We start from the raw sequence: 27,636 nt of genomic DNA, 5'->3' as shown, positions 1-27,636 counted from the left end.
GAGAGAGAGACTGGCACTTTGAGATAGGGGGTACAGAATAATTTATTTTACAAGGTTGATTCCAACCTCTCGTCCCCACCTATATTATTTGTCCTCTCTTTCCTTCTTTTCTTTTCTTTTCCTTGCTCCTTCCTTGAGGGAACTCAGTTTTTCTGCATAGTACTCTCTCTCCAATGAGAGTCCATTTGTCCACCAAAGTGCCAAGAAGCCTTACTTTTGTCTGAAGCTCTTTCCTCCTCTCCTTGAGGCTTTCTACTATGGCTTCTACCTAAAGAATACTCCCACCTCAATGTTATGTACAGTAGCAGTACCTGTATATCCTCAAAAGGGAGATTGCATTTGGTCCTGACTAAATGCAATCAAAATCTTGCCTTCAAAGCAATCTCCATCGTATATCACATGGCTGAAGTCCAACTTCCTCCCTCCTTCCCTTGCCACTGCTTAGTGGTCTTGTATGGTGGGTCTAACAGAGCCTTTGGTCTGCCCAAGCAAGACACAGGTTGCCGTTAGAGACTCACTTTGGCCCCCCAACCCGTACACTCTAGGCTGTAAACCTCACCAGACGCGGTTAAGAATGCTCATCCCCCAGAGGGATTAAACGTTTTAACGCACGAAGATGGGCTTGTGCACTCGCTTGTGACGGACCAATGTGGTACTTTTAGTGAAACACTCTCCACACTCCACACATATGAAGGGCTCGGATGGGGCGACACCATGGTGAGCAACCCGGTGACGTTCTACTTCGGACGGGGCTCGGAAGCGTTGGCCGCATTCTGGACAGGGGTGACCTATGGGAGAATCTGTGTCATGACGAAGGCGCTGGTGTTTGACCAGGCCAGCCGTGTGTGCAAAGCCTCTCCCGCACTCGGGACAACGGAATGGCCGGGCTCCCGTGTGTGTCCGCCGGTGCTTGGCCAGGTTTTTGCTTTGGGTGAAGCTGCGGCCACAGTCCCCACAGGTGTACGGCCGCTCCCCTGTATGGATGCGCTGGTGCTGGATCAGGTTGGAGCTCCAGCTGAAGCTCTTGCCACAATCGCGGCAAACATAGGGCTTCTCACCAGTGTGCGTGCGGCGGTGCTGAACCAAGTGCGAGTTCTGCGAGAAACTCTTGCCACAGTCAGTGCAGGTGCTGGGCCGCTCACCTGTGTGTGTGCGCTGGTGCCGTAGCAGTTTCGACCAGTGACTGAAGCTCTTGCCACACTCATTACAGATGAAAGGGCGCTGCTTGCTGGATCGTGAAACCATGTTGGCTGCAACCGCTGCCTCACCCTCACAGTAGCTGCCAGGAGCTAGCAGGCCCCCTTGCCGTTCTATCGCTGAACCTTGCTGCGAACTGGCCTTCCAAGAGGATTGTCCATGGTGGATACCAGGCTGGATGGTTTTGTGCTCTATGTGGTCATCTTCTTCGCCCTCGCTCACTCCACTTTTGTCAACTGCTGAGAAATAGCCATATAATTCAGTTGTTGCCAGAAACATAGATTAGGAACTGGCACTTTTATCTTCAGCAGCCAGAAATGTATGCTGCTGGGGAAATGACCAACAAGAGCATATCACAGCGGTGTTGAACCTGTGGCTCTCCATATTGTTGGAGTACAGCTCTCATCAGCACTGATAAGGTGCCAACATCCTCGGGAACTGTGGTGGGGGAATATGTGAGTCTGCGTATGTTTCAGATTGCAGTTCCTAATCAATTTAGCTTGTAATGCAGGGTGCTGGGAGTTACGACTTTAGCATATGCTTAGGTTGAGCATATGTTCAGAAATATCGCTGTTCTTTACTTCTAAGCATATTCCTCCCTGGAATTTTGGCCCTAGCTCTTGTTGGAAAATTTCAAATAAATGCAAAGTAGGTTACACAAGCCTGGTGCATATTCGCTCCAGTTAATAAGTGAATTTTAGCGAGCTGCTAAATCTACTATTGAAGGACCATGTGAAAAAGGAAATCCTTTTAAGTCTGATCACATATCAAACTATAACTTTAACAGCCAGCATGGCAAATCATCTAGAGTGTCATGCTATGATTTGTGAGGCCCAAGTTTACATATTCACTCAGCCATTAAACATTCTGCATGGCTTTGTGCAAGTGATTTTTCTCTTAGTCTAACCTACCTCATAGGATTGCTTTAAAGATAAAGTATGGAATGGAAAGCTTGCACGACACACTGGATGTGGGGTAACCTAAGGGTTTAATGGTTTTGTAATAGCATTGAGCTGCTCACCTACATAGACTCTCTTTGCCGTTCCACCATCATCTGAGTCATGAATCTCCACAAGGCTTGGATCCCTACACTCCATCTCAAAGCAGGATTTTTCAAGACTGTTGCTGTTTTGGGGAGAAGGAAAGAACTGAAGTTAGAGAAATTGCAGGTATGTATAGAGCTAGTAATACCCTATAAACAAAACAATACTATGTTAAAGGACCCAACTAAAATTAATGTGAAACACACGCTCCTTTGATTACCATGCTGGCAGACATCAGAGGCATAACAGAAGTGCCAGGATAAAAATCACAGCAGTTTTAAGATGTAAGGAGTTCAATCACATAACATACCCAACTCAAAGTAGACATATTGATAGACATATTGATTGAAAATATTGACTCACTGGCGTGAATGTATGCTCCTTGGCTAAAAGCCAGAATCTGACAAAGCAAAAATCTCCAGAATGTCATTGAATAATAATTATGCAAGCTGATCTTATGTGATTGAACTCCTTACATCTACAACCAAAAAAGGTTGATTTTTCAACCCACTGTTGCAGATGTGCCTTTTAGAGCAACTCATACATATTTGTGTATGGCTGTTGGATGTAAAGCTGATTTTTTTCTTCAGAATAAGCTGAATCAAAGTTTATTTATTTATGTATTTGCGCTATTTATACCCTGTCTTTCTCTACCCCAAAGGAGACTCAAGGCGGCTGACATAGAGGCAATTATTCAATGCCTTAAAACACATACAATTCCAAAATTTTAAATTAAATTAAAATGAATACATACTAAACATTTAAAAGCATTACATTTCACATTAAAATCACTCCATTCATAATCGTAGTCCAAGTACTTAGCCAGTGTGTCTCCTGGTATCTCCGGATATGGCTGGGCAAGACTCCTGTCCAAAGTCCTGAAGTTAATAATAGATGATGCTGAAATAGTTGAACAGTGAGTATGACACTTGGTCTGTTGGTAGTGTCTTGTGCTTCTACTGTACATCAATATGGGTTAGTAATCTTGTGGATTTAATGGAAAGACTGTTCGGAAGGGCTCAGTTTAAAGCTTACTTAGAAGTCCTTCCCTGCCTGCGGACCTCCTGCTGTGTCCCAGATAAACAGGTTTTGGCTGAGATTACCCTGGTTAGAAGGAAAGATGGTTTGCATGCACCGGAGGAGTCTCTACTTATCACAAGATTCCAGCCCCAGCAATATGCTCACTTTATACAACCAAATCCTAAGGGGTAATAAAATTTCTTTATCCAAATTAGCTGCCACGGTGCTGTAGGCACAGATTACATACATGAAATAAGGTTTATAGCAGGGATTGGGAGGAGGCGGCATGTAGTTTCCAGAGAGCCAGCGCAGTGTAGTGCTTTGACTTACTACAACACTATAGACCAGGGTTTTGATTCCCATAGACCAGAGGTCCTCAAACTTTTAAAATAGAGGGCCAGGTCACAGTCCCTCAAACTGTTGGAGGGCCGGATTATAATTTGAAAAAAAAAACATAAATGAATTCCTATGCACACTGCACATCTCTTATTTGTAGTGCAAAAACACTTAAAAACAATACAATAATTAAAATGAATAAAAATTTAAACAAATATAAACTTATTAGTATTTCAATGGGAAGTGTGGGCCTGCTTTTGGCTGATGAGATAGGATTGCTGTTGTGTGCTTTCAAGTCATTTCAGACTTGGGTTGACCCTGAGCAAGGGCCGGGTAAATGACCTTGGAGAGCCGTATCTGGCCCCTGGGCCTTAGTTTGAGGATCCCTGCCATATACCACGGAAACTCACTGGAGTCACACACACTCAGCTTCAGAAAGACCTGTAATAGGGTTGTTGTAAATCTAAACAACTTGAAAGCACACAAAATTAGATATAGTTTTGAGATTGCTGCACTGCAACACATAACTGCCTTAGCCAGCAAATATAAAATGCAGGTGAGAAGTATCTTTCTATAGAAAGCTTTCACATTCCACTTTTACATCCAAAAGAAACCACTACAGTTGCCAATTCTCAATCTATAAAGGCATTAGAATTTATGAATATTGAATTCTGTTGTTGTTTTGCTGCATGCTCAACACAGCTACCTCTGAGAATGTGCTATGGGAAGGATCATGGAACATGAAAGAGATGAAGTTGTGATCAGGCACTCATACCTTTTCCAGCAGGACTCTCAGATTCCTGGGTAACTTTTGTATTTTGAGCCAGCGTGGTGTGATGGTTTAAATGTTGGACTACAATTATAGAATCCACTCAGACATCTCATTCAGACACGGAAACTCATTGGGTGACCTTGGGCAAGGCTCGGTCTCTTCTGAACATATCTTCCCAAGAAAACCTGTGATAGGTTTGCCTTAGGGCTGTCATAAGCTGGAAACAACTTGAAGACACACAACAATTCAATCCATTGAGTCTCAGATGAGGAAAAAGATGGGATAATAAAACCAGTTCTGACTGGTAGTAACTGCAAGGTCTCAGATAAGGAGAAGGCTCTTTCCCATCACCTGCCACGTGGTTCTTTTTCCTCTATTTCTATTGGTGGTGTTGCCACTATGCTAGTTGAACCCTTCCTACATACATAATACCTATAAAATCCTATATGTCCACATCTAATACAGTCATATGGAAATTGATAAATCAATTGCTTAAATACACTATGTGATGTAATAGTTTGGGTGTTGGACCAGAATACTGGGAGACCAGGGTGTGAATTCATGCTTTGCCAAGGAAAGCCCACTGGGTGACCTTGGGCAAGTCATACTCTCAGCCTGGAAAGCAATGGTAAATCTGCTCTGAACAAATCCCACCAAGAAAACCCAGTCATACGGTTGCTGTACATCAGAAAATACTTGAAGGCACCCAACATATATATGTACAATTAATATACAAGTATTGACGCTGAAGGCACTGGATTTCGCCTGATCTTCAAAGCTAAGCAAGGTCAGACAAGGTTAGTACTTGGGTGGGAGACCAGCAACAGTGCCCAGACACGCATCAAGGAACATGAAAGGCACTGCAAACTACTCCAACCAGAGAAATCAGCCATAGCAGAGCACCTGATGAACCAACCTGGACACAGCATATTATTTGAGAACACAGAGGTGCTGGACCACTCTCACAACCACCATGTCAGACTACACAGAGAAGCCATTGAAATACACAAACGTGGACAATTTCAACAGAAAGGAAGAAACCATGAAAATGAACAAAATCTGACTACCAGTATTAAAAAAAACCTCAAAAATTACAACAGCAAAACAACAGAGGGCAAACAAACAGGCACATAAAATCACTCTCAACAAGAGATTCCCCCCAGGCCCTTCCAAGCCATTGAATGCTAATCAAGGTGATCAGCTGAAACATTCACAGCTAGCCCCAGCAGACAAAAGTCCTTTGTCTCACCCTGGTCATTTCACAGATATATAAGCCCATTTTTCCTACTTCCAACAGACCTCACTACCTCTGAGGATGCTTGCCATAGATGCAGGCGAAACGTCAGGAGAAAAATTGCCTCCAGAACATGGTCATATAGCCTGGAAAAACCTACAACAACCCAGACCAGCAACAAATATCAATATGCTGTGGACTGTATTTCAGAAGAAAAACCATTTCTGCATCTTCCTTGCTTAAGAAAAAGCTATGAAATTTATGGGAGCACAATACATCAACAGATGATTTTGAAGGCATTGGTGCACACAATCCTCTTTGCATAACAGTTACACTCACACGGAAACTCAACCAAGTCTAGTGGACTCTATGGCCACAAAAACACATGGCCAAATTATCACTGTAAACATGCCTTCCAGATGGGATTGCCACCAATAATCTCCGAGGTTAAACAGTCATCATAACCCTTATCCGGCTGAGGGGGAAAATAAAATAGCCTGAGTGTGGGAGTGAAGTCCAAAACACCTGGAGGGCCCAAGTTTGCACATATCTGTCATAACCCCTTTGTGGTCATGTATGTATATTCAGACCAGTAGATTATAGGTGCATCGACACTGGAATTAATGCGGTTTGACACCACTTTAGCTGCAATGGTTCAAGATGATGGAATTATCAGAGTTGTAGCATTACAAAGTTTTTAATAGTCCTGATGCCTCACCATACTATAACTCCCAGGATCCCATAGCACTGAGCCACAGCAGTTTGTGGTGTCAAACTACATTAATTCTACAGTGCAGATGCACCCCATGCCACAAATATGCTGCAACGCTAAACTTGCTGTAATCAATAGGGACCACCTTTGAATAGGCATGCATAGAACTGCATTGCAAATCTGTTGATCTTTAATGTGTCCTCAGGCACACATTTTTAAGGCTATATATAGACATATATAGATAGATATAGATATAGATAGACATATTGAAAGACATACACACACACACATAGAGCCCCTGGTGGCGCAGTGGGTTAAACTGCTGAGCTGCTGAACTTGCTTATCGAAAGGTTGCAGGTTCGAATTTGGGGAGCGGGGTGAGCTCCTGCTGTTAGCCCCAGCTTCTGCCAACCTAGCAGTTCGAAAACATGCAAATGTGAGTAGATCAATGGGTACTGCCTTGGTAGGAAGGTAATGGCACTTCATGCAGACATGCTGGCAACATGATCTTGGAGGTGTCTATGGACAACGCCGGCTCTTCAGCTTAGAAATGAAAATGAGCACCACACCCCAGAGTCAGACATGACTAGACTCATTGTCAGGGAAAACCTTTACAGGCTATTTCAAGAAAGTCTTTGGGACTTTCTCCTGTGGGGATCTTGGTTGGTCTCTTCTCTGTCCTATTTCTGCTAAGAGGCAACATCCTTCCTAATGAAACAGGTCTTCAGTATTTAACTGGTTGTGATAGTCAGATATGCACAGGTGTGCTGTTATGTCAAAATCTGGTTTTTATTTTTAAATTGCTAAATAGTATCTTGGATGGATTTGTTGTTCAATGCTATAACTTTTATACCACATAATTCTTTAGCTATTATGTTTCAGCTTGCATTGTAAGCCTCTTTGAATCCCACTGTGGGAAAAAGTAACGGCGCTCCATGCAGACATGCCGGCCACATGACCTTGGAGGTGTCTACAGACAACGCTGGCTCTTCGGCTTAGAAATGGAGTTGAGCACCAACCCCCAGAGTTGAACACGACTGAACTTAATGTCAGGGGGAAACCATTACCTTGCTCATTGTTTCATATGTTAGCCCCAGCTTCTGCAACCTAGCAGTTAGGAAACATGCAAATGTGAGTAGATCAATAGATACCACTTCTGCAGGAAGGTAATGGCACTCCATGCAGACATGCCAGCCACATGACCTTGGAGGTGTCTACAGACAACGCCGGCTCTTTGGCTTAGAAATGGAGATGAGCACCAACCCCCAGAGTTGAACACGACTGAACTTAATGTCAGGGGGAAACCTTTACCTTACTCATTGTTTCATATGTTAGCCCCAGCTTCTGCCAACCTAGCAGTTAGAAAACATGGAAATGTGAGTAGATCAATAGATACCACTTCTGCAGGAAGGTAACGCCACTCCATGCAGACATGCCGGCCACATGACCTCAGAGGTGTCTACAGACAACGCCGGCTCTTCAGCTTAGAAATAGAGATGAGCACCAACCCACAGAGTTGAACACGACTGAACTTAATGCCAGGGGAAAACCTTTACCTTACTCATTGTTTCATATGTTAGTCCCAGTTTATGCCAACCTAGCAGTTAGGAAACATCCAAATGTGAGTAGATCAATAGATACCACTTCTGCAGGAAGGTAACGGCGCTCCATGCAGACATGCCGGCCACATGACCTTGGAGGTGTCTACAGACAATGCCGGCTCTTCAGCTTAGACATGATGAGCACCAACCCCCAGAGTTGAACACGACTGAACTTAATGTCAGGGGGAAACCATTACCTTACTCATTGTTTCATAAGTTAGCCCCAGCTTCTGCCAACCTAGCAGTTAGGAAACATGCAAATGTGAGTAGATCAATAGATACCACTTCTGCAGGAAGGTAATGGCACTCCATGCAGACCTGCCGGCCACATGACCTTGGAGGTGTTTACAGACAACGCTGGCTCTTCAGCTTAGACATGGAAATGAGCACCAACCCCCAGTGTCAGACTGGACTCAATGTCAGGAGAAACCCTTTACCTAGAGACATTTTATTTTTGAACTTTTCAAAACCAGCCCTCCTTAGCCTGAACACCATTCAACCTCTGTATTTAGGGATAAGAGATCACATCTTCCTCTCCCTCCTAAAAGAAGCAACTTTTGAATGAATGACAGCTTGCTCTCGGAGGGGCCCTCTTGGGACCCAGCAATGTCATTTGGGGGCAAGCAGGTGGGGAAGGGGAAACAGAGAGAGGCTCAAAGGGCTCCCAAATTTTGCAGTTCCCAAATTCTGCAACAATTGCAAGGTCAGACAGAGAGAGAGAAGGGCAGTGATGGAAAGAGGAGGAGGGAGAGGGGGAGTCCTTGTCTCCAAGGGTGACAGTGGCAAGATCTGATCCTCTGAAAGCCAAAGGAAGAAAGGGAAGCCAAAGCTATGTTGCCCATTATTTTCCAAAGCTGGGCCATATCCCAAGATAAGCTGCTCTCCTGCCCTTGCAATGCAGATCCCCCCCAAAAAATCCCTTCCTGCAGGCAATGCATTCCAACTCACTTGCCTTTGGGATGGAGGCCGGGCGGAAGCGAAAGGATAACAGGCGACGATTCTCCCAACTCTTGGCTCAAGGGGCTGCTGGGAACAGGAAGGTCCCAGTTTAATTTAATCCCCTATCCCTCCTCCTCCTCCTCCTCCTGCCTCTGTTGCATTTCCTGCTGATCGCTAGGAAAGCAGAGGAACTGCTCGCTCTATGGTTCAGGCGAGCTATCTTTAGCACGCTTTCCTGGAAGTGTCTAGAGGCGCGCACACACAGGCAGGGTGCATCTACACTGCAGTTTGATCCCACTTGGAACTGCCAGGGCTCTAGGCTATGGGATCCTCGGGTCTGTCGTTTTGCAAGGTCTTTAGCCTTCCCTGCTGGTGCCTCACCAAACTGCACACAGTTTGCACACATAGACACACTGTCTATGAAGACACAGGAGCTGTCTTCATAGACCTGTCAGCAGCCTATGATACTGTGAACCACTGCCTCCTCCTGAGAAAAATGTATAATATCACAAACAGAGGCGGCCCTAGGTAATTTTCAATGGTAAGCAAACAGTATTTTGGCGCCCCGCCCTCACCCAATCATTGATATATATTTTCTGTTCATCGTGGGAGTTCTGTGTGCCATATGTGGTTCAATTCCATCATTGGTGGAGTTCAGAATGCTCTTTGATTGTAGGTGAACTATACATCCCAGTAACTACACTTGCGGCACTTGCTCCCTTGCCTGGCCCGCTTTGGATCCGGAGGCGTGCCTGAAGACCTCGGCATGTGCACCAAAAGGCACCTCTTCTCCTGACTTTCTCCTCAGCCATTGGGACCAAGAGAGAGAGAGAGAGAGAGAAGTGGAGATGCCCACCTTTCCTGAAAGTAGGCGCAAAAACAAAGGAGAGAGCGGAGGTGGGCGATACCTCCAGCCGGAGGGGCTCTCTCTCTCGCTCTCTCTCTCTTGGTCCCAATGGTTGAAGAGAAAGTCAGGAGAAGAGGCGACTTTTGGTGCGCACGCTGGGGGCTTCAGACACGCCTCCGGACCCGAAGCAGGCCAGGCGCGGCAGCTCCGCCCCTTGGCCCACCTGTGGATTGGGGAGAGGAGAGGAAGTGGGTGGAGCCGGTCATGGGAGCCGGTCGTGGGGAAGGGATCGAACACGGAGAACGATTGAGTGCCGGCTCTGCTCGCACACCCGGTGGCCAGGTGGAGCAGGAACGAGAGGGGCTAGGCGAGACTCAAGGACCCGGCCCCTTTGGGGAGAGGATCATTCGGCAGCGAGGCAAGAAAGCCAAGGCTCCCCCCGGACTGCTAGGGCTGTTGTGAGCTGAGGGGGCGCTCCTCAAGTGGCAGTCGAGGGGCATTTACAGAGGAGCCTCTGCGCCCCTGGCAAAAAAAAGTGTTCTGCGACCGCTTACTTCGCGTAATGGATGAGCTGTCCCCTGATCACAAAGGACTACCACCTCACCCGCCTCATAGGAAACCTGCTACAAAACAGGAGCTTTTTTGTTGAGTTCCAGGGCCAGAGAAGCAGATGGCGGAAACAGAAGAACGGCCTGCCTCAGGGGAGTGTGCTTGCTCCATCCATGCTCAACATCTACACAAATGACCAGCCACTGCCAGAAGGGACAGAGAACTTCATCTATTCTGATGACCGTGCCATTACTGCTCAAGCAAGGAGCTTTGAGATGGTAGAACAGAAGCTTTCCGAAGCTCTAGGCGCTCTTACTGCCTATTACAGGGAAAACCAGCTGATCCTCAACCCATCTAAAACACAGACATGTGCCTTTCATCTCAAGAACAGACAAGCATCCCGAGCTCTGAAGATCACCTGGGAAGGAATCCCACTGGAGCATTGCAGCGCACCTAAATACCTGGGAGTCACTCTGGACCGTGCTCTTACCTACAAGAAGCATTGCCTGAACATCAAGCAAAAAGTGGGTGCTAGAAACAATATCATACGAAAGCTGACTGGCACAAGCTGGGGATCACAACCAGACACAGTGAAGACATCTGCCCTTGCGCTGTGCTATTCCGAGTATGCATGCCCAGTGTGGAACACATCTCACCACACTAAAACAGTAGATGTGGCTCTTAATGAGACATGCCGCATTATCACAGGGTGTCTGCGCCCTACACCACTGGAGAAATTACACTGTCTAGCCGGTATCGCACCACCTGACATCCGCTGGGAAGTGGCAGCCAATAGTGAAAGGACCAAGGCAGAGACATCTCTAGCTCATCCCCTGTTTGAGTATCAGCCAGCACGTCAATGACTTAAATCCAGACATAGTTTTCTAAGATCTACAGAGACACTCGCTGGAACACCTCAGCAAGCGAGTGTCCAAAAGTGGCAGGCTCAAACCCAGAACCTCAACCAATGGCTGATACCAAATGAGCGACTCCCTCCTGGGCACACAGAGGACTGGGCGACTTGGAAGGCACTGAACAGACTGTGCTCTGGCACCACGAGATGCAGAGCCAACCTTCAGAAATGGGGCTACAAAGTGGAATCCTCAACATGCGGTTGTGGAGAGGAGCAAACCACTGACCACCTGCTGCAATGCACCCTGAGCCCAGCCACATGCACAATGGAGGACCTTCTTGCAGCAACACCAGAAGCACTCCAAGTGGCCAGATACTGGTCAAAGGACATTTAATCAACTACCAAACTCACACATCTTGTATTTTCTCTGTTTGTTTGCTTTGTTCTGTTAGAAATGTAATATAATTGACCTGCTGCCCTGACACGAGAAATAAATAAATACCAAACTGCAGCTCCCAGGATCCCAGAGCCTTGATCCAGGGAAATCAAAGTGGGATCAAACTGCATCCATTCCACAGTGTAGATGCATCTAGAGCAGCGTTTCTCAACCTGGGGGTCGGGACCCCTGGGGGTGTCACAAGGGGGTGTCAGAGGGATAACCAAGACCATCAGAAATTATTTTCTATTGGTCACAGGGGTTCTGTGTGGGAAGTTTGGCCCAATTCCATCGTTTGTGGGGTTCAGAATGCTCATTGATTGTAGGTGAACTATAAATCCCAGCAAGTACAACTCCCAAATGTCAAGGTCTATTTTCCTCAAACACCACCAGTGTTCACATTTGGGCATAGTGGGGATTTGTGCCAAATTTGGTCAAGATGTATCCAGGGGTGGCTCAACCCATTACGCAAAGTAAGCATTTGCAGTATAGTTGATTTTGCCCAGGGGCACTCTTGAGGCACTCTTGGTGGAAAATAGACCTTGATATATGTGAGTTGTAGTTAATGGGATGTATAGTTCACCCACAATCAAAGAGCATTCTGAACTCCACCAATGATGGAATTGAACCAAATATGGTTGGTTGGGGTGGGGGTGGGGGCAAAATACTGTTTGCTTACCGTTGAAAATTACCTAGGGCCGCCTCTGGATGTATTGTTGTTTGAGTCCACAGTACTCTCTGGATGTAGGTAAATTACAACTCCAAAACTCATGGTCAATGCCCAACCCTTCCTGTATTTTCTGTTGATCATGGGAGTTCTGTGTGCCAAGTTTGGTTCAATTGGTGGAGTTCAGAATGTGCTTTGATTGTAGATGAACTATAAATCCCAGCAACTACAACTCCCAAATGACAAAGTCAACCCCCCAACCCCACCAGTATTCAGATTTGGGCGTCTCAGGTATTTGTGCCAAATTTGGTCCAGTGAATGAAAATCCATCCTGCATATCAGATATTTACATTACGATTCATAACAGGAGCAAAATGAAGTAGCGATGGAAATAATTTATGGTTTGGGGGGGGGGGGGGCTCACCACAACATGAGGAACTGTATTAAGGGGTCGCAGCATTAGGAATCATAGAATCAAAGAGTTGGAAGAGACCTCATGGGCCATCCAGTCCAACCCCCTGCCAAGAAGCAGGAATATTGCATTCAAATCACCCCTGACAGATGGCCATCCAGCCTCTGTTTAAAAGCTTCCAAAGAAGGAGCCTCCATCACACTCCGGGGCAGAGAGTTCCACTACTGAACGGCTCTCACAGTCAGGAAGTTCTTTCTCATGTTCAGATGGAATCTCCTCTCTTGTAGTTTGAAGCCATTGTTCCGCGTCCTAGTCTCCAGGGAAGCAGAAAACAAGCTTGCTCCCTCCTCCCTGTGGCTTCCTCTCACATATTTATACATGACTATCATATCTCCTCTCAGCCTTCTCTTCTTCACGGTAAACATGCCCAGCTCCTTAAGCCGCTCCTCATAGGGCTTGTTCTCCAGACCCTTGATCATTTTAGTCACCCTCCTCTGGACACATTCCAGCTTGTCAATATCTCTCTTCAATTTTGGTGCCCAGAATTGGACACAATATTCCAGGTGTGGTCTAACCAAAGTGGAATAGAGGGGTAGCATGACTTCCCTAGATCTAGACACTAGACACTATGCTCCTATTGATGCAGGCCAAAATCCCTTTGGCTTTTTTTGCCGCCACATCACATTGGTTCCACTCAATTGACTTATGATTGAAGTGTTTCTTTTTGTTCTTGAGAATGCAATATAGCCATGAGCTTGCCACCTTATCTACTGAATTACAGCTAATAGCCCATGAGATCTCTTCCAACTCTTAATAGAGTTGGAAGAGATCTCATGGGCTATTAGCTGTAATTCCTGGTCCCAGCTGACTTCCAACTCATGGTCCCAGCTGACTTCCAGCTGGAGCGCTCAAGGGCCAGGGCTTCCCAGTTCTCAGTGTCTATGCCACAGTTTTTAGGGTTGGCTTCCAACTCTATGATTCTATGATGCAGAGATTGCTGGTTATTCAGTCTAACAACTGAAACCATTGCATAGCACAATTATATTTGATTGTATACGACAAGAGGAGATTCTGCTCTAAAGGGTTATGTTCTCTAATAGGTTATGTTCTTTAATATCTTCCTCTGCCAAAGAGGACTGGTGCCTTCCCAAACTACAAATCCCATACCATCGAGCCATCGCATTCATTCTGCAGCGTTTATCCACCCAATACCATAACCATCCCCTCATCAGGTAGTTCTTTTTGTAAGGAGGCGGTCCTTATGGGCCATACGCTGACGTGATTGGAGGAGACGCGTGACAAGCGCACGGCCTGAGGGGCGGGGCCAAAAGAGAACGGTCTGGGTGGCAATAACGGGCCTCTCTAGCCTTGGCCGTGACACCTCATTCGCTTCCGGTAGAACTTCCACTTCCGGATAAGGCGGGCAGCGAGCAGAGGGTCTTTGGGTCGGTGAGTTGAAGCTGAGGGGGAATAAAATGGCGGTGGGGGGCGGGGTGAGGGATAAAGCCGGTTCAGTTTGCTCATGGCCTTGTCGTTGTTGCTGTTGGGTTCAGAAGCGTACAGAAAAACGTAGGGTATGTATTGACTTTCAAAAGCAACAGGAGAGAGAGTGGTATGCCTTTCCACGCAGAGAGCAACAGGCTCACCTCAAAGAGGCCCCCAAAGTGTAAGACAGTCGAGCCCCTCTTCTCCGCGGATTCTGCATCAAGGGGGCACCTTCCACACTGCCATATAATCCACATTATCTGCTTTGAACTGGGTTATCTGAGCCCACACTGCCATATAATCCACATTATCTGCTTTGAACTGGATTATCTGAGCCCACACTGCCATATAATCCACATTATCTGATTTGAACTGGATTATCTAAGCCCACACTGCCATATAATCCACATTATCTGCTTTGAACTGGATTATCTGAGCCCACACTGCCATATAATCCACATTATCTGCTTTGAACTGGATTATCTGAGCCCACACTGCCATATAATCCACATTATCTGCTTTGAACTGGATTATCTGAGCCCACACTGCCATATAATCCAGTTATAATCTGGATTTTATATGACAGTGTAGAAGGACCCTGACTTGAAAGTAATACCTCCCCAAAGCAAACATTGTTATGGTATTTATATTTATTTATGGTGTCAGAAACGAATTGAGGGTGCTGTTGGAATGTATTGTTAAGGTGATTGTTTGAAGGCTACGTGCATACATTGAATGATTGTTTATATAAATAAAACATAATGTTCGTTTGTGGGATTAACATAACTCAAAAACCACTAGACGAATTGACATGAAATTTTGACACAATACACATAAGGGTACAAGTGTTCATCACCACTAGAAACACAAAAACCCTGAGCAGAACAGACTTTAAAAAAACCCAAAATACACAATATATATATATATATATATACACACACACACAAACACACACACTCACTCATATAGATATGTACATGCCCACATACATACACACATATATACCCAAGCACACACAAATATACACACATACATCTACCTACACACACATATATACATATACACATGCTCACATACAGGCACACATACATACACACAAAAACACACAAATATGCATATAGACAAGCACACACATATACACAATATACATATATACAATATACATATACACATATAAACACACAAATATATACACACATATACACATCTGCACACACACATATACACCCACACACAAGCATATGTATATGTATATGTACACACATACATATATATACACACACATGCAAACACACATACATACATATAAACACATATATACACAATACAGACTGGGCCACAGCAACGTGTGGCAGGGGATGGCTAGTAAATTTTATAAGAATGATTGACAGATTCCATCCTAAATTTCAATTTCATGGAAGGCGTTTAAATCGTCCCTGTGCAGCAATTGCAGTTTCTTCTTTGAAGTCTCTATCGTAGTTTCTCACAATACTTTTCTGCTCTTGAAATGTTTCTAATCCTATCTATATATTTTTGGGAAAAAATTGCAAAAATATCCAGAATTATAAGATGCTAAGTACTTTGTGCTTTTTTTGCATGGCAGGGAGTTGAACTAGAAGTACATAAAATGTAGATAGGTCTACATTCTCTTCCAACTCTATTGTTCTATGATTCTATTATGTCTAATGAGGGAGTTGTAGTCCAGCCTTGGGAGGGTCGCATGGAAGTACATGACAGGTCGGATCCTGCCCACAGGCCTAGAGTTCGACACATATGTCGCAAGCCTTGTGTTGGTATTTCGCACAAGTGTAATAAGAAACTTCTGAGTCTGTGAAATAAGCAATACATCATAGATTTAAAAAAAATATCAATGAAAGGCTTTCATGATAAATGTTCAGTATCCATACATTTTTGTATTACAATTTATGTATCTGTCTCCTTCTCTTATAAGGGGTTGGTTTAATAAGTGGCAATTGGGACGAAGGCAGTGTCTTTCATCTATTTCTTGGCTTAGGCATAATGGAGTTGTGCCTGTTCTTCTCTCTTTATGAGGCAGAGCAGTGGTATGTGGAAGGGATGAACATTGTTATTCTATGCTTCTATACATTTTTGCAGCACTCTGCATATATGCCTCTGTATCTCTCTCTTTGTGTGTGTGTATACACACAAAGAGAGAGATACATAGACATAGACCTATCTACATTTTATGTACTTACTCTCTTAAGATACTCCAACTTGGGCAGAAAAAATTAAATGCAAAGATACAAGGTAGGTGATGCCTGGCTCGACAACAGTCCATGTGAAAAAGACCTTGGAGTCTGCATGTACAACAATTTGAACAAGAGCCAACATGTATAGGAATGGGCTGGTTTTAAGTGTCATTTATATTTCTATTGTTTTTAAAGGGCAAAATAGTTTTAAACTGGTTTTTAATGTTTATATTATTGTGTTATTTTGATTGTATTAGGTGATATGTGACTATTGTGATTATTGTCTGTGTTATATTATTTAATGTTTTTGTTTGTTTACTGTAAGCCACTCCAAGTCTCTTCGGGGAGATGGGGCAGGATACAAATAAAGATTATTATTATTATTATTATTATTATTATTATTTTAATGGTTTGATGCAACAGCTAAAAAGGCCAATGAGATTTTGAGCTGTATCAGAAGGAGTATAGTGTCTACATCAAAGGAAGTCATGGTGCCTCTCTGTTCTGCTTTGGTTAGACCTCACCTGGAATACTGTGTCTAATTCTGGGCACCACAGTTCAAAAGAGATATTGACAAGCTGGAAGGTGTCCAGAGGAGGGCGACTAAAATGATCAAAGGTCTGGAGACCATGAATTCCTAGGAAGATCGTCTTAAAAGAACTGGGTATGTTTAGCCTGCAGAAGAGAAGGTTGAGAGGAGACATGATAGCCATGTATAAATATGTAAAAGGATGCCATAAGGAAGAGGGGACAGGCTTGTTTTTGCTGCCTTGAAGACTAGGACTCAGAACAATGGGTTCAAATTATAGGAAAGGAGTTTCTATCTGAACATTAGGAAGAAATTTCTTACCGTAAGAACTGTTTTGCAGTGGAACTCTCTGCCATGGAATGTGGTGGAAGCTCCTTCCTTGGAAGTTTTTAAATAGAGGCTTGATGGCCATCTGCTGGGGTACTTTGTGTTTTTCCTTCATGGCAGGGGGTTGGACTAAATGGCCCACATGATCTCCTCCAACTATTATTCTATGAGTTTATGGTTTTATTGCTGCTTCATGGCATTTTCTCAGGCAAGGAATACCACTTTGGTTAAAACTAAATTGTACCTAGAAAGTAAGTTCTTAAGCACCCCCTTCTGAATCACGAGCCTGATGTAGTCTGGTTGAGGAAGAACAAAGAGATCCCTTTTTCCTGTAGCATTAATTCCTGCTGTACTTCTGTGCTTGGCGTAGGAGGACTTTCCTTTGCCAGCTTTCTCACTTGTGTGGAACTCCTTGTTGCCTCCGGTGCTTGAGCTAATGCTTAAATATAGAATTTTTTTAAAAAAAGTACAGTGTCTATTCAGAAAACAGTGTTGATAACAAATATTTTGGTATAAATAAGCTAACTGCCTGGCATACTGAAATTAAAAAAAAACTACTACTATTGAAATGTAACACAAGTGATGTCTGATTTCTTTTTCCCCAGCTCACTTGGAGCATGTGAAGCAAGCTGAAAAACTGAGTTCCAGTATGTGGTATATAATGCAGAGCATTCAGAGTAAATATTCTTTGTCAGAGCGTTTGATTCGGACTATAGCAGCCATCAGATCTTTCCCGCATGACAATGTTGAAGACCTTATTAGGAGGGTATGTGATAAACCTGTGGATATATTTTGCATTGTTTTGAAAGCTTGCTATTTTGGAATCTCTAAAAAGTTCTGGGTTTGAATCCAGTGAGGTGACCTTGCAGGTGTTAGCCAGCAGTTCTTTTACAACTAGTTCTAGATGGCATGAAAAACAATTTGTAGGGAAGAAAGTTGTTTTTAAAAATACTGGAAGGGGCAGAGTTTTGACCAGAAAATTACACTTTATCGCTGGTAGATTTAGAAGGAAGTAGTAGTCTTTAAGAGGTTTTTTGACTCCATTAAAAATAAACAAAAGGAAGTTGGTTTAATTCATTAGCAGAGCAAAGTGCCCAGGCTTTCATGACCACTATTCCTCAAGCTTATTTAAATATGACATTTCTCATCTTCAAAGTAAATTTAACACTTAGCTCCAAAGGTCAATGCTAAGATTACTTCAGCATTCAATTACTCAGATGCTACAGATGAAGGTTCCATGTTAGACTTGATTGATGTTGCCAACTGCTTCATTTCATTAATTGCCAGCAACTATTAGATAGGTGATAAGTCAGCCCATTGGCTGGGATGCCCATGGGATGCATTAATGTTATCCCAGGTTTTGAACAATAATTGCAATAATGAGTTGCTCTCCCTAAATATAACTAGTTTGAGGATAACCTGGGCCTTTTCAGTAAAGGCCATCTTTTTAGCACCCTGCAATATAAGTCTTCTTTTCCTTTGTGGATACCTTTGAATTCTGTCCAATTTTGTTTGAGTTTTTCTGCAGTAAATAAATAGCAACATGTATGATGAGGCTGTAATGAACTAGACTTTTTATTCTGTTTTATGCCCCTTATCTTATCCTAGATAGATAGGAAGCATTCTGATTTGGCATCTGTTGCTCTTCAGTGCAAAGAGTATGTTGTCAATATTTGGCTTCAAATGTAGTCCACTATAGACTGCTAAACTTCCCTCATTTTCTCTACTCTGTGTTCTACTAGGGTGCGGATGTTAACTGTATGCATGGTACATTGAAGCCACTACACTGTGCTTGCATGGTTGCTGATGCTGACTGCATTGAGCTGTTGTTGGAAAAAGGAGCGGAGGTAAGAACTTGAATACAGCAAAGAACCAATCCAGGGAACCTGCTCTAGGTTGATGTATGCAATTGTGACAGGATTTGTAATGGACTTTTAAATATTTTCACCCTTGTATTGCAGCTAGGATGAGGCTGAGAGAAAGTAACATTTTTTGAGTATGGGTGACAGTATGGCAGAGTGAAAAATGCCACTTCAGGAATGGTAAACTACTTGTAGTTCTTTGGTTTTTAGTTCCACTCAATTGACTTATGATTGAAGTGTTTCTTTTTGTTCCTAATAATGCAATATAGCCATGAGCTTGCCACATTATCTACTGAATTACAGCTAATATGTGAGGTTTGGCTGACTCATTGATACAAAACAGGAGAATGTATAGTTTATTAAAATCTTTCATTATGAAAAAAAGATCTTTATAGCAGTGAAAGGAAAAAGTAACTTATCAAAATGTGTCACCCCATCAAAAGGTGGTGAAATACGTTTTAAAATCTTAACATGGGATGATCTACTCCTTCCCATAAACTTCAGCTTCTTAGAGGAACTGTGAAATCACATCAGAAGCCATCCTTTTTACAAGGCAACTCAAATCAAGGTGAATATATTAACACTGATGTTGATAGGTGCTTTTTTCAGCTTTGGTTTCTATCACATTCATATTCTTAAACACTTTTTGTACCATATGATAAATTGACATTTTTTCATATGTAGTCATACTTTTGTCTTAAAACTGAACTGAAGTATTTCCACATCCCTTATTTCTCTTTACTGGACATATGTACCTCATTTAACAACAAATTTTCTGATAAACAAGCCACTTTTTTTGCAAAGCCTTTTTATGTCCCCCTTTCCCTACTTGTCCTCAGTCCAGCTGAAAGTTGTTAGCAGCATTGGGAGGATGAAGGTTGGACCATCAGTTTGCAGCAGAAATCTTCGGTACTGTATTTGGACCTTGTTTATTGGAAGAATGGGGGTTAAATAACATCCCCCCTACAAAGGTCTTTAAAACCAGGCATAGACAAAATGTGGCCCTCTGGCTGCATGTGGCCCATAGAATATGCCAAATGTAATTTTTTTACAGGATTTTTCACCAAATTGCTCTCCCAAGTATTCCACATAATAACAGAAGCAAGCTCTTTTTTTAAAAGGATAAACAATTAGCAAAAATTTCAAACTGTATGCAACACCTTGTCCCGTCTGTGTGTGTCAGGCATGTTGGTGCAACTGGCAGGTTGGGATGAACGTTTACCTCCCACCCGCTGCATTTGTCCAAACGGCCTTAAATCCTGAATGTTGAAGCATTCCCTCTCTGCTTTTGCAGGTCAATGCCCTTGATGGGTACAACCGGACAGCTCTCCATTATGCAGCAGAGAAGGATGAGACCTGTGTGGAAATCCTCTTAGAATACGGGGCCAATCCAAATGCCTTGGATGGCAACAAGGACACACCTCTCCATTGGGCCGCCTTTAAGAACAATGCTGAGTGCGTCCGAACACTCTTAGAAAGTGGTGCCTTTGTCAACGCTCTGGATTACAATGACGACACCCCACTGAGCTGGGCAGCAATGAAGGGGAACCTAGAAAGTGTGAGCATCCTTCTGGAATATGGGGCTGAGGTCAGGGTGGTCAATCTGAAAGGGCAAACCCCAATCTCGAGGCTGGTTGCCCTCTTGGTCAGAGGACTTGGCACTGAGAGGGAAGACTCCTGCTTTGACCTCCTCCACCAAGCAGTTGGACACTTCGAATTACGGAAGAACGGGGCCATGCCTCGTGAGGTCCTGCGGGATCAGCAGCTGTGCGAGAAGCTGACCACACTCTGCTCTGCTCCAGGCACCTTAAAGACGCTGTCACGCTATGCAGTACGCCACAGCCTGGGGGTACGATTCCTGCCAGATGCCGTGAAGGAACTGCCTTTGCCTGAATCGCTGAAAGAATATGTGCTGCTTAAGTGACAGCAGAAAGCTTTGTTGGATTTTGTTAATTGTGCTGATTGGTTGGTTTCTGTGCAGCGTCGTTCTGGGCACTTTGCACTGATGGTTGCGGTGACATGGATAGATTTTGCAGCGCTGTCTGTAACCTCGCAGGCAAATGTGAATCTTCCTCACTCTGCTCTCAGCCAATTTCCCTCAGCTTTTTCTTCCTTGTGGGACAATTAGTGTATGATTATTTTTCCCAAGTGAAGGAGGCTGGAAGATGTTTTTCCCTTACTCTTTGCAGCTGTGAGGTCTCAAAAGACTACTGTTCAGCTGCTGCAGCAGATTTCTGCAGGGATGCTAAATCTGTTTTCTGTTCTCCGATATTTAATGGCTAGAAAATAGAGGCATCTTCTCTCAGAGCTGTTTAATGAGCTGGGATGGGACAAAAAATATGAATGGATTTTGTCATAGCAAAACATTTCAGTGATTTAATAACCCTGCTTCAAGCCCTTAAGGGATGACAGGCCTGTCTTGCTATTTGGTTTGCTATCTGGGACAAGGTTTTCTAAGAGTCATGTGGACTTGATGGATTTAAACAAAGGAATATGAAAAGCTAACCTGTCCAGATCAGGGGATCCTTTTCTAGTACACCATCTTCTTGTCTAGTGACAGGTGCCAAATTAAGCTGGACAGGAAGAATTAGCTCAAAATTCCTGGATCAGTTTTTGTTGTTATTCTACAGAATAAGAAGGTAAAGTCCTGATGTGATGGTTTCATGTTACTTCAGTCTAATTGAAGGTTGAGTGAGGGAGAAGCACAAGCTTGCTGCAAATAGAAAGCTAATAGCTCACAGCAAATAAATTCTTAAGCTGCTCTAGTTTTTGTGTGTGTAGTAAACCAGTATTCAGAAATATATATGAAGATGAGAATTGGCAGTGTAAAATAATACACTATATTCCAACCTCATTCTGTAAATGTTTAGACCCAGCCTTATTGAAGTTGTCTCAGCTGATTTAAGTCAGGCAAAGTTGTGGTTTCAAAGGTAGAGAGATTACAAAGTTGTCCCCCCCGCCCAATCTCCTTATTAAAATAAAATGACTAGTGAGACAGCTCTTGGTGTGTTGATACACTGCATGCATTGTGTAGTGATATGGAAGTTAGTCCCTCTCCACACTCTGTGTGCTTGATGGCTTTAAAGCTGAAAAAGCACAGTTTTAAGTTTTACGAGTCACAGCATTGCTGGGCTCTTTATCAAGGTTTGCAGCAGCAGTACTTTTAAAATCTGTTCAGGTGTTTACTGGTTTGCTTTCACTCATGCCTTGACACTTGTTACAACTTTTTTTTTCAACAGCCATATATATGCGTGTAGGAGTGGTTGTATTTTAAAACTTATATTTGATATTATGAATTGGAGAAAAAAATAGAAAGCTACAACGTTCATTTGCTCTCCCTTCAATTGCCATTGGTACAGGTCCCTTAGTGTCAAGCAACAACTGCAGGCTTCTGATATTGCTAACTTCAGAGTTTCTAGTTGCTGCCTTAGGTCTCTGCCTAAGCAAGTCTTATACCTGAATAATTGGACAAATCCCTAATCCAATGGATTTTAAACTCTTGGTAACCAATTCAATTCTTTTGCTTCCTAATTTAGATAAGATAGGGAATATATCCCTGAAAAGATTATGAGCTTCTTCTTGGACCAGAACAAGGGCTGCTGTCTAGAAACCCAGGGGTTTAATTAGGATTTTGATTTCTAAGAACAAAGTATCTTAGAGTCTTGAACTCTTATAGCATGACTGTTTGGGGAGTTCTTGGGTGTCTCCCCTCCCTCAAGATGGCATATTGCTTTGGCATTTGCAGAGTGATGCTAGCAACTGAGTGGGATGAGTTGGGTTCAGTGCTGTTGGAAGGAGACTAAGCAGATGCACCCACTAATTATGGCAACAGGGGCATAATTATCCTCTTCAATCAAGACAATCTTTGTTCTCAACCGATCCTTCTCAAGTCGTGTCCTCCAACTGTAATAGAACAGCACCTATCATCCTCAGCTAGCTTGGCTTTTGGCTTTGCTGCCTGGGTTGACAGGAGGTGTAGTCCAATGTATCTAAAGGACACCAGGATGGGAAGGCCTCTTATTGTGCAACTTCCCTAGAACAGTAGCTCCCAAGCTTTCGTCCTCCAGGTGTTTTGGACTTCATCTCACAGAAATCCCAGTCCGAGCAGCTGTTAGGAATTGTGGAAGCTGAAGTCCAAAATACCTGGAGGACCAAAGGTTGGGAGCCACTGCCCTAGAAGAACTTACATTCAATGTGCTCATTCTCTTTACCTGCAGTCTTTGGTCCTATGGGCTTGGAACTGACCTAGCAGACCTTTTGCGAGGAACAAATCATGGTGTAAGCTTTGAGTATCCCTTTCCAAGAATTTTGTTGCTCTGAGAAAGGTCATTGAGCAGATTACTTGTGTGGGTTATTAACAGTTTGTTGATTAAATGTGTTGTACTGAACAGCTTTTATCTTGCAGTATGTGTTTTTATTGTTTCCAAAATCTGTAACAATGACTTCTTATAGTTCACAGTAATCTCTTTCTCTAGCAGACACTATAAGTACAAACACATAAACAAAATGTGCGGATGATACGCCTCTTGCTGCAGGAAGAGCATCAAATGTGAAATGTTGCCAGTGATGAAAAGCAGCTATGGGCAAAGTGTATGTAATGATACCCCTGCATCATGTGGATTGTTGATGGCTGTTCAGTTTCAGCCTTTATCTATTTTATAGCTCCTCCAAATAGGTGGGCCTATGAGTACCTTCCAGACAGACAGTTCCCCTCAAGCTTTTGTGTTCATCTGTGACGTGTGAGCCTTTGGTAGTCCCACAAGCACCTTGACTTGCTAGGAACCACTGTTGAATTGAATTGGCTTTGCCTAGTGAAACACAAAAGCAGACCAAAGCAGACTTCTCTCCTGCACTTTCCAGCTGATGGTTTAGAAGCTTTATTGTATTACAGTTTTGAAGAAAGTAATTGAATTTACAAATGTAGGATGGAAAATCTTAGTAAAGAAGAAGCATTCCAGGATGGACAAAATAGGCTGTTGGCATGTCAGGTGCCTCCTTCCCCCAGAATAGTTTGTATGACAATGCTCCCGAAGCATTCTCTCCTGATGTTTTGCCCACATCAGTGGCAGGCATCCTCAGAGGTTGTGAGACCTCACAACATTTGAGAATGCCTGCCATAGATGTGGGTGAAATGTCATGAAAGAATGCTTCTGGAACATGGTCATATTGCCCAGAAAACTCACAGCAACCCAGTGATTCCAGTCACTAAAGCCTTCAACAACATTGATAGATTGTTTAGACTTTCCAGCTCACTCAACCTGCAATCCATCAAGAAGCAATCACAAGATGGGGCTGCTATGACAGGAAATCCACATTTGTAAACTCTAGTCAAGGGGTCCTCAAGTATGACCTGCAGGTCAAATATGACCTGCCAAGGTCTTTTATCTGGCTCTTGATGCCATTCCTTTCCAGCCACCCCATTCTTTCCCTTCCCACCACCACTGTGGAAGGGAGAGAAGGAGGAGAGAGAGAAGAAAAGGAGGGTAGGGTAGAAGGGAGGGAGAAAGAGGGAAAGGAAGAAAAGTTGACTTTAGCAAAGTCACACTTTTTCAGCCTCAGATGAAGACAAAGGCAAACTCCCTTTGAATACATCTTGACAAGAAAACTCTGTGATAGTCTGAACTGACTTGAAGGCACACAAAACTTATTCTAATTAAGACTATCTCATCAGCCAGAAACAGGCCCACACTTCCCATTGAAATACTGGTACGTTTATGTTAGTTAAAATTGTTCTTCATTTTCAATATTGTAATCCTTCATGATTTTGCACTACAAATAAGATGTGTGCACAGAAATGTGTTCATTTCTTTTTCCAAACTATAGTTTGGCCCCTCAATAGAGTGACCATGAACCGACCCTCAGCTTAAAAAGTTGTTTGAGGACCCCTGCTCTAGTCAAAAAGTTTGCTTTATTTTGAGCACTTAAAAGACTTTTGGGCTCTTAAGTGCAACTGTAAATTGCACCTGAGAAGGCATTCTGGGCTTGTTGACACTTTTTTGTTCAAATGGAGGATGTATCCTAATAGTAAGGTCAAATAGTTCAAATGTCTACTCATTCATTTACATCCTTTTGAAATCCGTGACTTACAACTCTGCAAAGTTTTGGTGAAGAGACTCTGAGAAACTAATTTTGAAGCAAAACAAATAGTAGTCTCTAGATGGAAGATCACTAGGAACTCATTTTAATCTGTCCAGAATTGTATAAAAGAAGGGCAGGATATAATAAAGGCTATATGTTTATCTTCTGCCCAAATGCCTTACATGTGGCACTCCATTATGATGTACTGTCTTCCTTCAGTGATAGCATGCATGCATGAAGCCCCAACAATTGACACAAAGACACTAGATGGACATCTGCATGCTAAACTGGGGAAGGAAATGTCAATATAGAATTTAGTTTAATATATATCTTTAAGCATCATAATTTTAGGAGAGCTGCAGCATCTTCATGAGTCGTTCACAGAGCGCCTTCACCTGATACTCTCTTGCGGGTGATATGCTCTAGGTGGGCTGTCTCTGAGGTATCCAACTCGATCTTGTACTTGGCAAGGATCTTTAAGATAGGACGAAGTTTCAGCCACCACTGAGTCCTGGGGATGCGGTGCCTGTTGGAGAAAAAAAGGAGAGAAAAGCCCTTCACAAAGGAATTCTTTCCTTGGCCTTGCATTCTGGTTGTTGCAGATGTTCAACCTTTTCCAGGTTATGCCTCAAGGCCATGGGAAGTTCTGAAGACAAATAACTACCATAGCTTGCCATAGTAACGTTAACTGGAATGTTATTGGTTAAATCTGCAGCATTTTATTAGCTACATTATTAGTGCTCTAAGCCCTGGAAAAGATTCCTTTATATGTCAAATCTCACTGGATTCTTGTAGAAATAAGATGCAGAATAGTGAAAGTAAACAAACAGCACCTTCAAGCTTACCATAGTTTTTCCATTACTCTAGGGATGGGTCAAAGCAAAAGAATGGTCTTGATCCACATTTCCCAGAATGCAGTGACATTTTAAAGTGGGATTTTTTGGCTTCTAACAGATTGGTTGACAGAAAGATATTATATTCCAAATTTGAAGGGCTCGCTTACTCAATGACTGCACCCACCGAGAAGAAAGGAGAGGTACTTACTCAAAATCTGTCTCTTGTTTAAGTTCACTGAGAGGCTGGAAAACAAGTGCCCGTCTTCGCATGCCCAGGAGGCAAGCTGAATCAGCAGTGTTGGCAAAAATACGGCCTAAAAACAAGCACAACAGCATTCACAGAGTTCTGTAACTGAAATACAGCCAGACATAGTTCCTTTTTACACACGAGTTAAGGTTACATTGATCTATAGATAAACTGACCCAGATTTTGGGGATCAATTTTTTTTTGCCTTAAAATGTTTAGACTTATACACATGCAGTATGTGTTACAAACAACTGGGGTCTGGTCTCAGGCTAAAAGAGAACAGGTCTATTTATTAAGCTTAGGCTTTGAAGAGCCTCAAAGTATACCAGAATGGGCAGTGCAGCTCCTTGCTGGCTGCAGCCCCTTATGCCACATTAACTTCTGTGGTGAAAATGACTTGGGAGTTGCAGGAGCAATAAGGCTGCAGCACAACACCATGTTAGTGGAATGGGAAAACTGCTTTGGGTTTTATTGCCTGCGCACTGATTAATACGAGTTCCTTTGAGACAGTAGTGATGAAGACCAGAAGCAGCTCTGATAGTTTTCATCCTAATGCAAATGTGGGATCCATGTTTTGCCTTGCCAACTTTGACACAATGAGCACCCTATGAAGGTGACAAAATCTGTTGCCCCCCGCCTTTCTTAAGAGGTTCATAGATCATGGCTACAGCACCTGGTGTTAACCTACTACACAGCAGACCCTCCCATGGCAAGTTCCCCCATACCATGTCTGGAGCATTCTTTGATCTTGCCAGACATCCATGCCACAGCTTTGGCACCCATTTTCGTCCCAAAGTTCCTGTCGAATGGAGTTGGTGATCCACCCTGTGAAAGGCAGAAGGAGGTAAGTTTACTTCTAGAATCGTAGCCAGAGGAATGTCATTTGTGGACAAGCTCACAAAAATCCTGTTAAACTGGTGGAGTCGATAAACATGGAAAGCAACGCATGGGACACTGCAAGGGCTCACTGAGATCAAGCCCAACAAATGCATAGAGTTCATTTTCCCTGAATTTTTAAACAAGTTTCCGGATTTTGCCGAGAATGAATGAATAGCAATTTTATTCCCTAAGGCAACTGCTCAGTTAAATAAATCAGGCGAGGCCCAGCACTGTGGGGAAATGATATCTATGAACATTATGCTCCTATGGAAAAAATAGAGGATTTCCTTCTTTTTCTTCCAGGTTCAATCCCAATCTGCCCCAGGAACTTATGCAAGATGCTGCTGGAAGATGCACAGAGAATGGGAAATCGTTAGGTTGGGCTGAAGTTGCCCAACAAACCACAATCCAGAACCATAGTTTGGGCCTGGATTGTTTCAATAGATGATGGTCTAAATATGCCACAGTTCACAATTTGGACATTATAGGGAAGCAAAAGCTTTCAGCCTTCTTCTCTAGCAGGAAAACAGACAAACTCAGACACTGTTCACACAGCAGCAAATCA

The 27,636-nt window shown here is 43.3% G+C and overlaps 3 protein-coding genes across 12 annotated transcripts in view; 1 reads left to right on the top strand and 2 right to left on the bottom strand.

Annotated features, from left to right (window-relative positions):
• Positions 1-24: 24 nt before the first annotated feature.
• Positions 25-9,180, bottom strand: LOC132767706 (zinc finger protein 787-like). 5 transcript variants are annotated; one of them, XM_060762940.2, is made up of 3 exons: positions 8,864-9,180; positions 2,219-2,322; positions 25-1,436 (listed from the first exon to the last, which is right to left on the bottom strand). In XM_060762940.2, exons 2-3 carry the CDS (start codon positions 2,292-2,294, stop codon positions 604-606), a joined length of 909 nt encoding a protein of 302 aa, XP_060618923.2. In that variant the 5' UTR covers positions 2,295-2,322; positions 8,864-9,180; the 3' UTR covers positions 25-603. The 5 variants fall into 5 exon arrangements, with proteins under 5 accessions (XP_060618923.2, XP_067320357.1, XP_067320355.1 ...); XM_067464256.1 differs by having other exon boundaries at positions 8,868-9,180; XM_067464254.1 differs by lacking the exon at positions 8,864-9,180 and adding an exon at positions 3,059-3,704.
• Positions 9,181-13,931: 4,751 nt separating this feature from the next.
• ASB8 (ankyrin repeat and SOCS box containing 8) lies at positions 13,932-23,419 on the top strand. Of its 4 annotated transcripts, none has more exons than XM_060762945.2 (5): positions 13,932-14,067; positions 16,831-16,977; positions 17,775-17,935; positions 18,912-19,016; positions 20,326-23,419. In XM_060762945.2, the coding sequence occupies exons 3-5, from the start codon at positions 17,819-17,821 to the stop codon at positions 20,953-20,955; spliced, it is 852 nt and encodes a 283-aa protein (XP_060618928.1). In that variant the 5' UTR covers positions 13,932-14,067; positions 16,831-16,977; positions 17,775-17,818; the 3' UTR covers positions 20,956-23,419. The 4 variants fall into 4 exon arrangements, with proteins under 4 accessions (XP_060618928.1, XP_060618929.1, XP_060618930.1 ...); XM_060762947.2 differs by lacking the exon at positions 13,932-14,067 and adding an exon at positions 14,092-14,192; XM_060762946.2 differs by lacking the exon at positions 16,831-16,977.
• A 460-nt stretch (positions 23,420-23,879) lies between these two features.
• Positions 23,880-27,636, bottom strand: part of PFKM (phosphofructokinase, muscle) — a 56,691-nt gene continuing 52,934 nt past the window's right edge. For all 3 annotated transcript variants that reach the window (XM_067464252.1, XM_060762951.2, XM_060762950.2), the window contains 3 exons: positions 26,918-27,017; positions 26,154-26,259; positions 23,880-25,635 (listed from right to left, as the gene is read on the bottom strand). In XM_067464252.1, the coding sequence (XP_067320353.1) occupies positions 25,488-25,635; positions 26,154-26,259; positions 26,918-27,017 (354 nt within the window). In that variant the 3' untranslated portion in view covers positions 23,880-25,487. The remainder of the gene's footprint in view (positions 25,636-26,153; positions 26,260-26,917; positions 27,018-27,636) is intronic.

This window comes from Anolis sagrei, chromosome 2 (genome assembly GCF_037176765.1).
Source record: "Anolis sagrei isolate rAnoSag1 chromosome 2, rAnoSag1.mat, whole genome shotgun sequence".
Classification (NCBI taxonomy): Eukaryota; Metazoa; Chordata; class Lepidosauria; order Squamata; family Dactyloidae; genus Anolis; species Anolis sagrei.
This window is presented reverse-complemented; position numbering and strand designations above follow the sequence as displayed.

Excerpts from the sequence above, each read along its gene's own strand:
- LOC132767706 (XM_067464254.1), bottom strand. The coding sequence starts at position 3,207 with ATGTACAGTAGAAGCACAAGACACTACCAACAGACCAAGTGTCATACT. Across the intron at positions 2,323-3,058 it reads CCAGGAGACACACTGGCTAA|CAACAGTCTTGAAAAATCCT; the intron begins GTACTTGGACTA and ends TCCCCAAAACAG. Across the intron at positions 1,437-2,218 it reads GGCAAAGAGAGTCTATGTAG|CAGTTGACAAAAGTGGAGTG; the intron begins GTGAGCAGCTCA and ends GCTATTTCTCAG.
- ASB8 (XM_060762946.2), top strand. The coding sequence starts at position 17,819 with ATGTGGTATATAATGCAGAGCATTCAGAGTAAATATTCTTTGTCAGAG. Across the intron at positions 17,936-18,911 it reads TTGAAGACCTTATTAGGAGG|GGTGCGGATGTTAACTGTAT; the intron begins GTATGTGATAAA and ends GTGTTCTACTAG. Across the intron at positions 19,017-20,325 it reads TGTTGGAAAAAGGAGCGGAG|GTCAATGCCCTTGATGGGTA; the intron begins GTAAGAACTTGA and ends CTGCTTTTGCAG.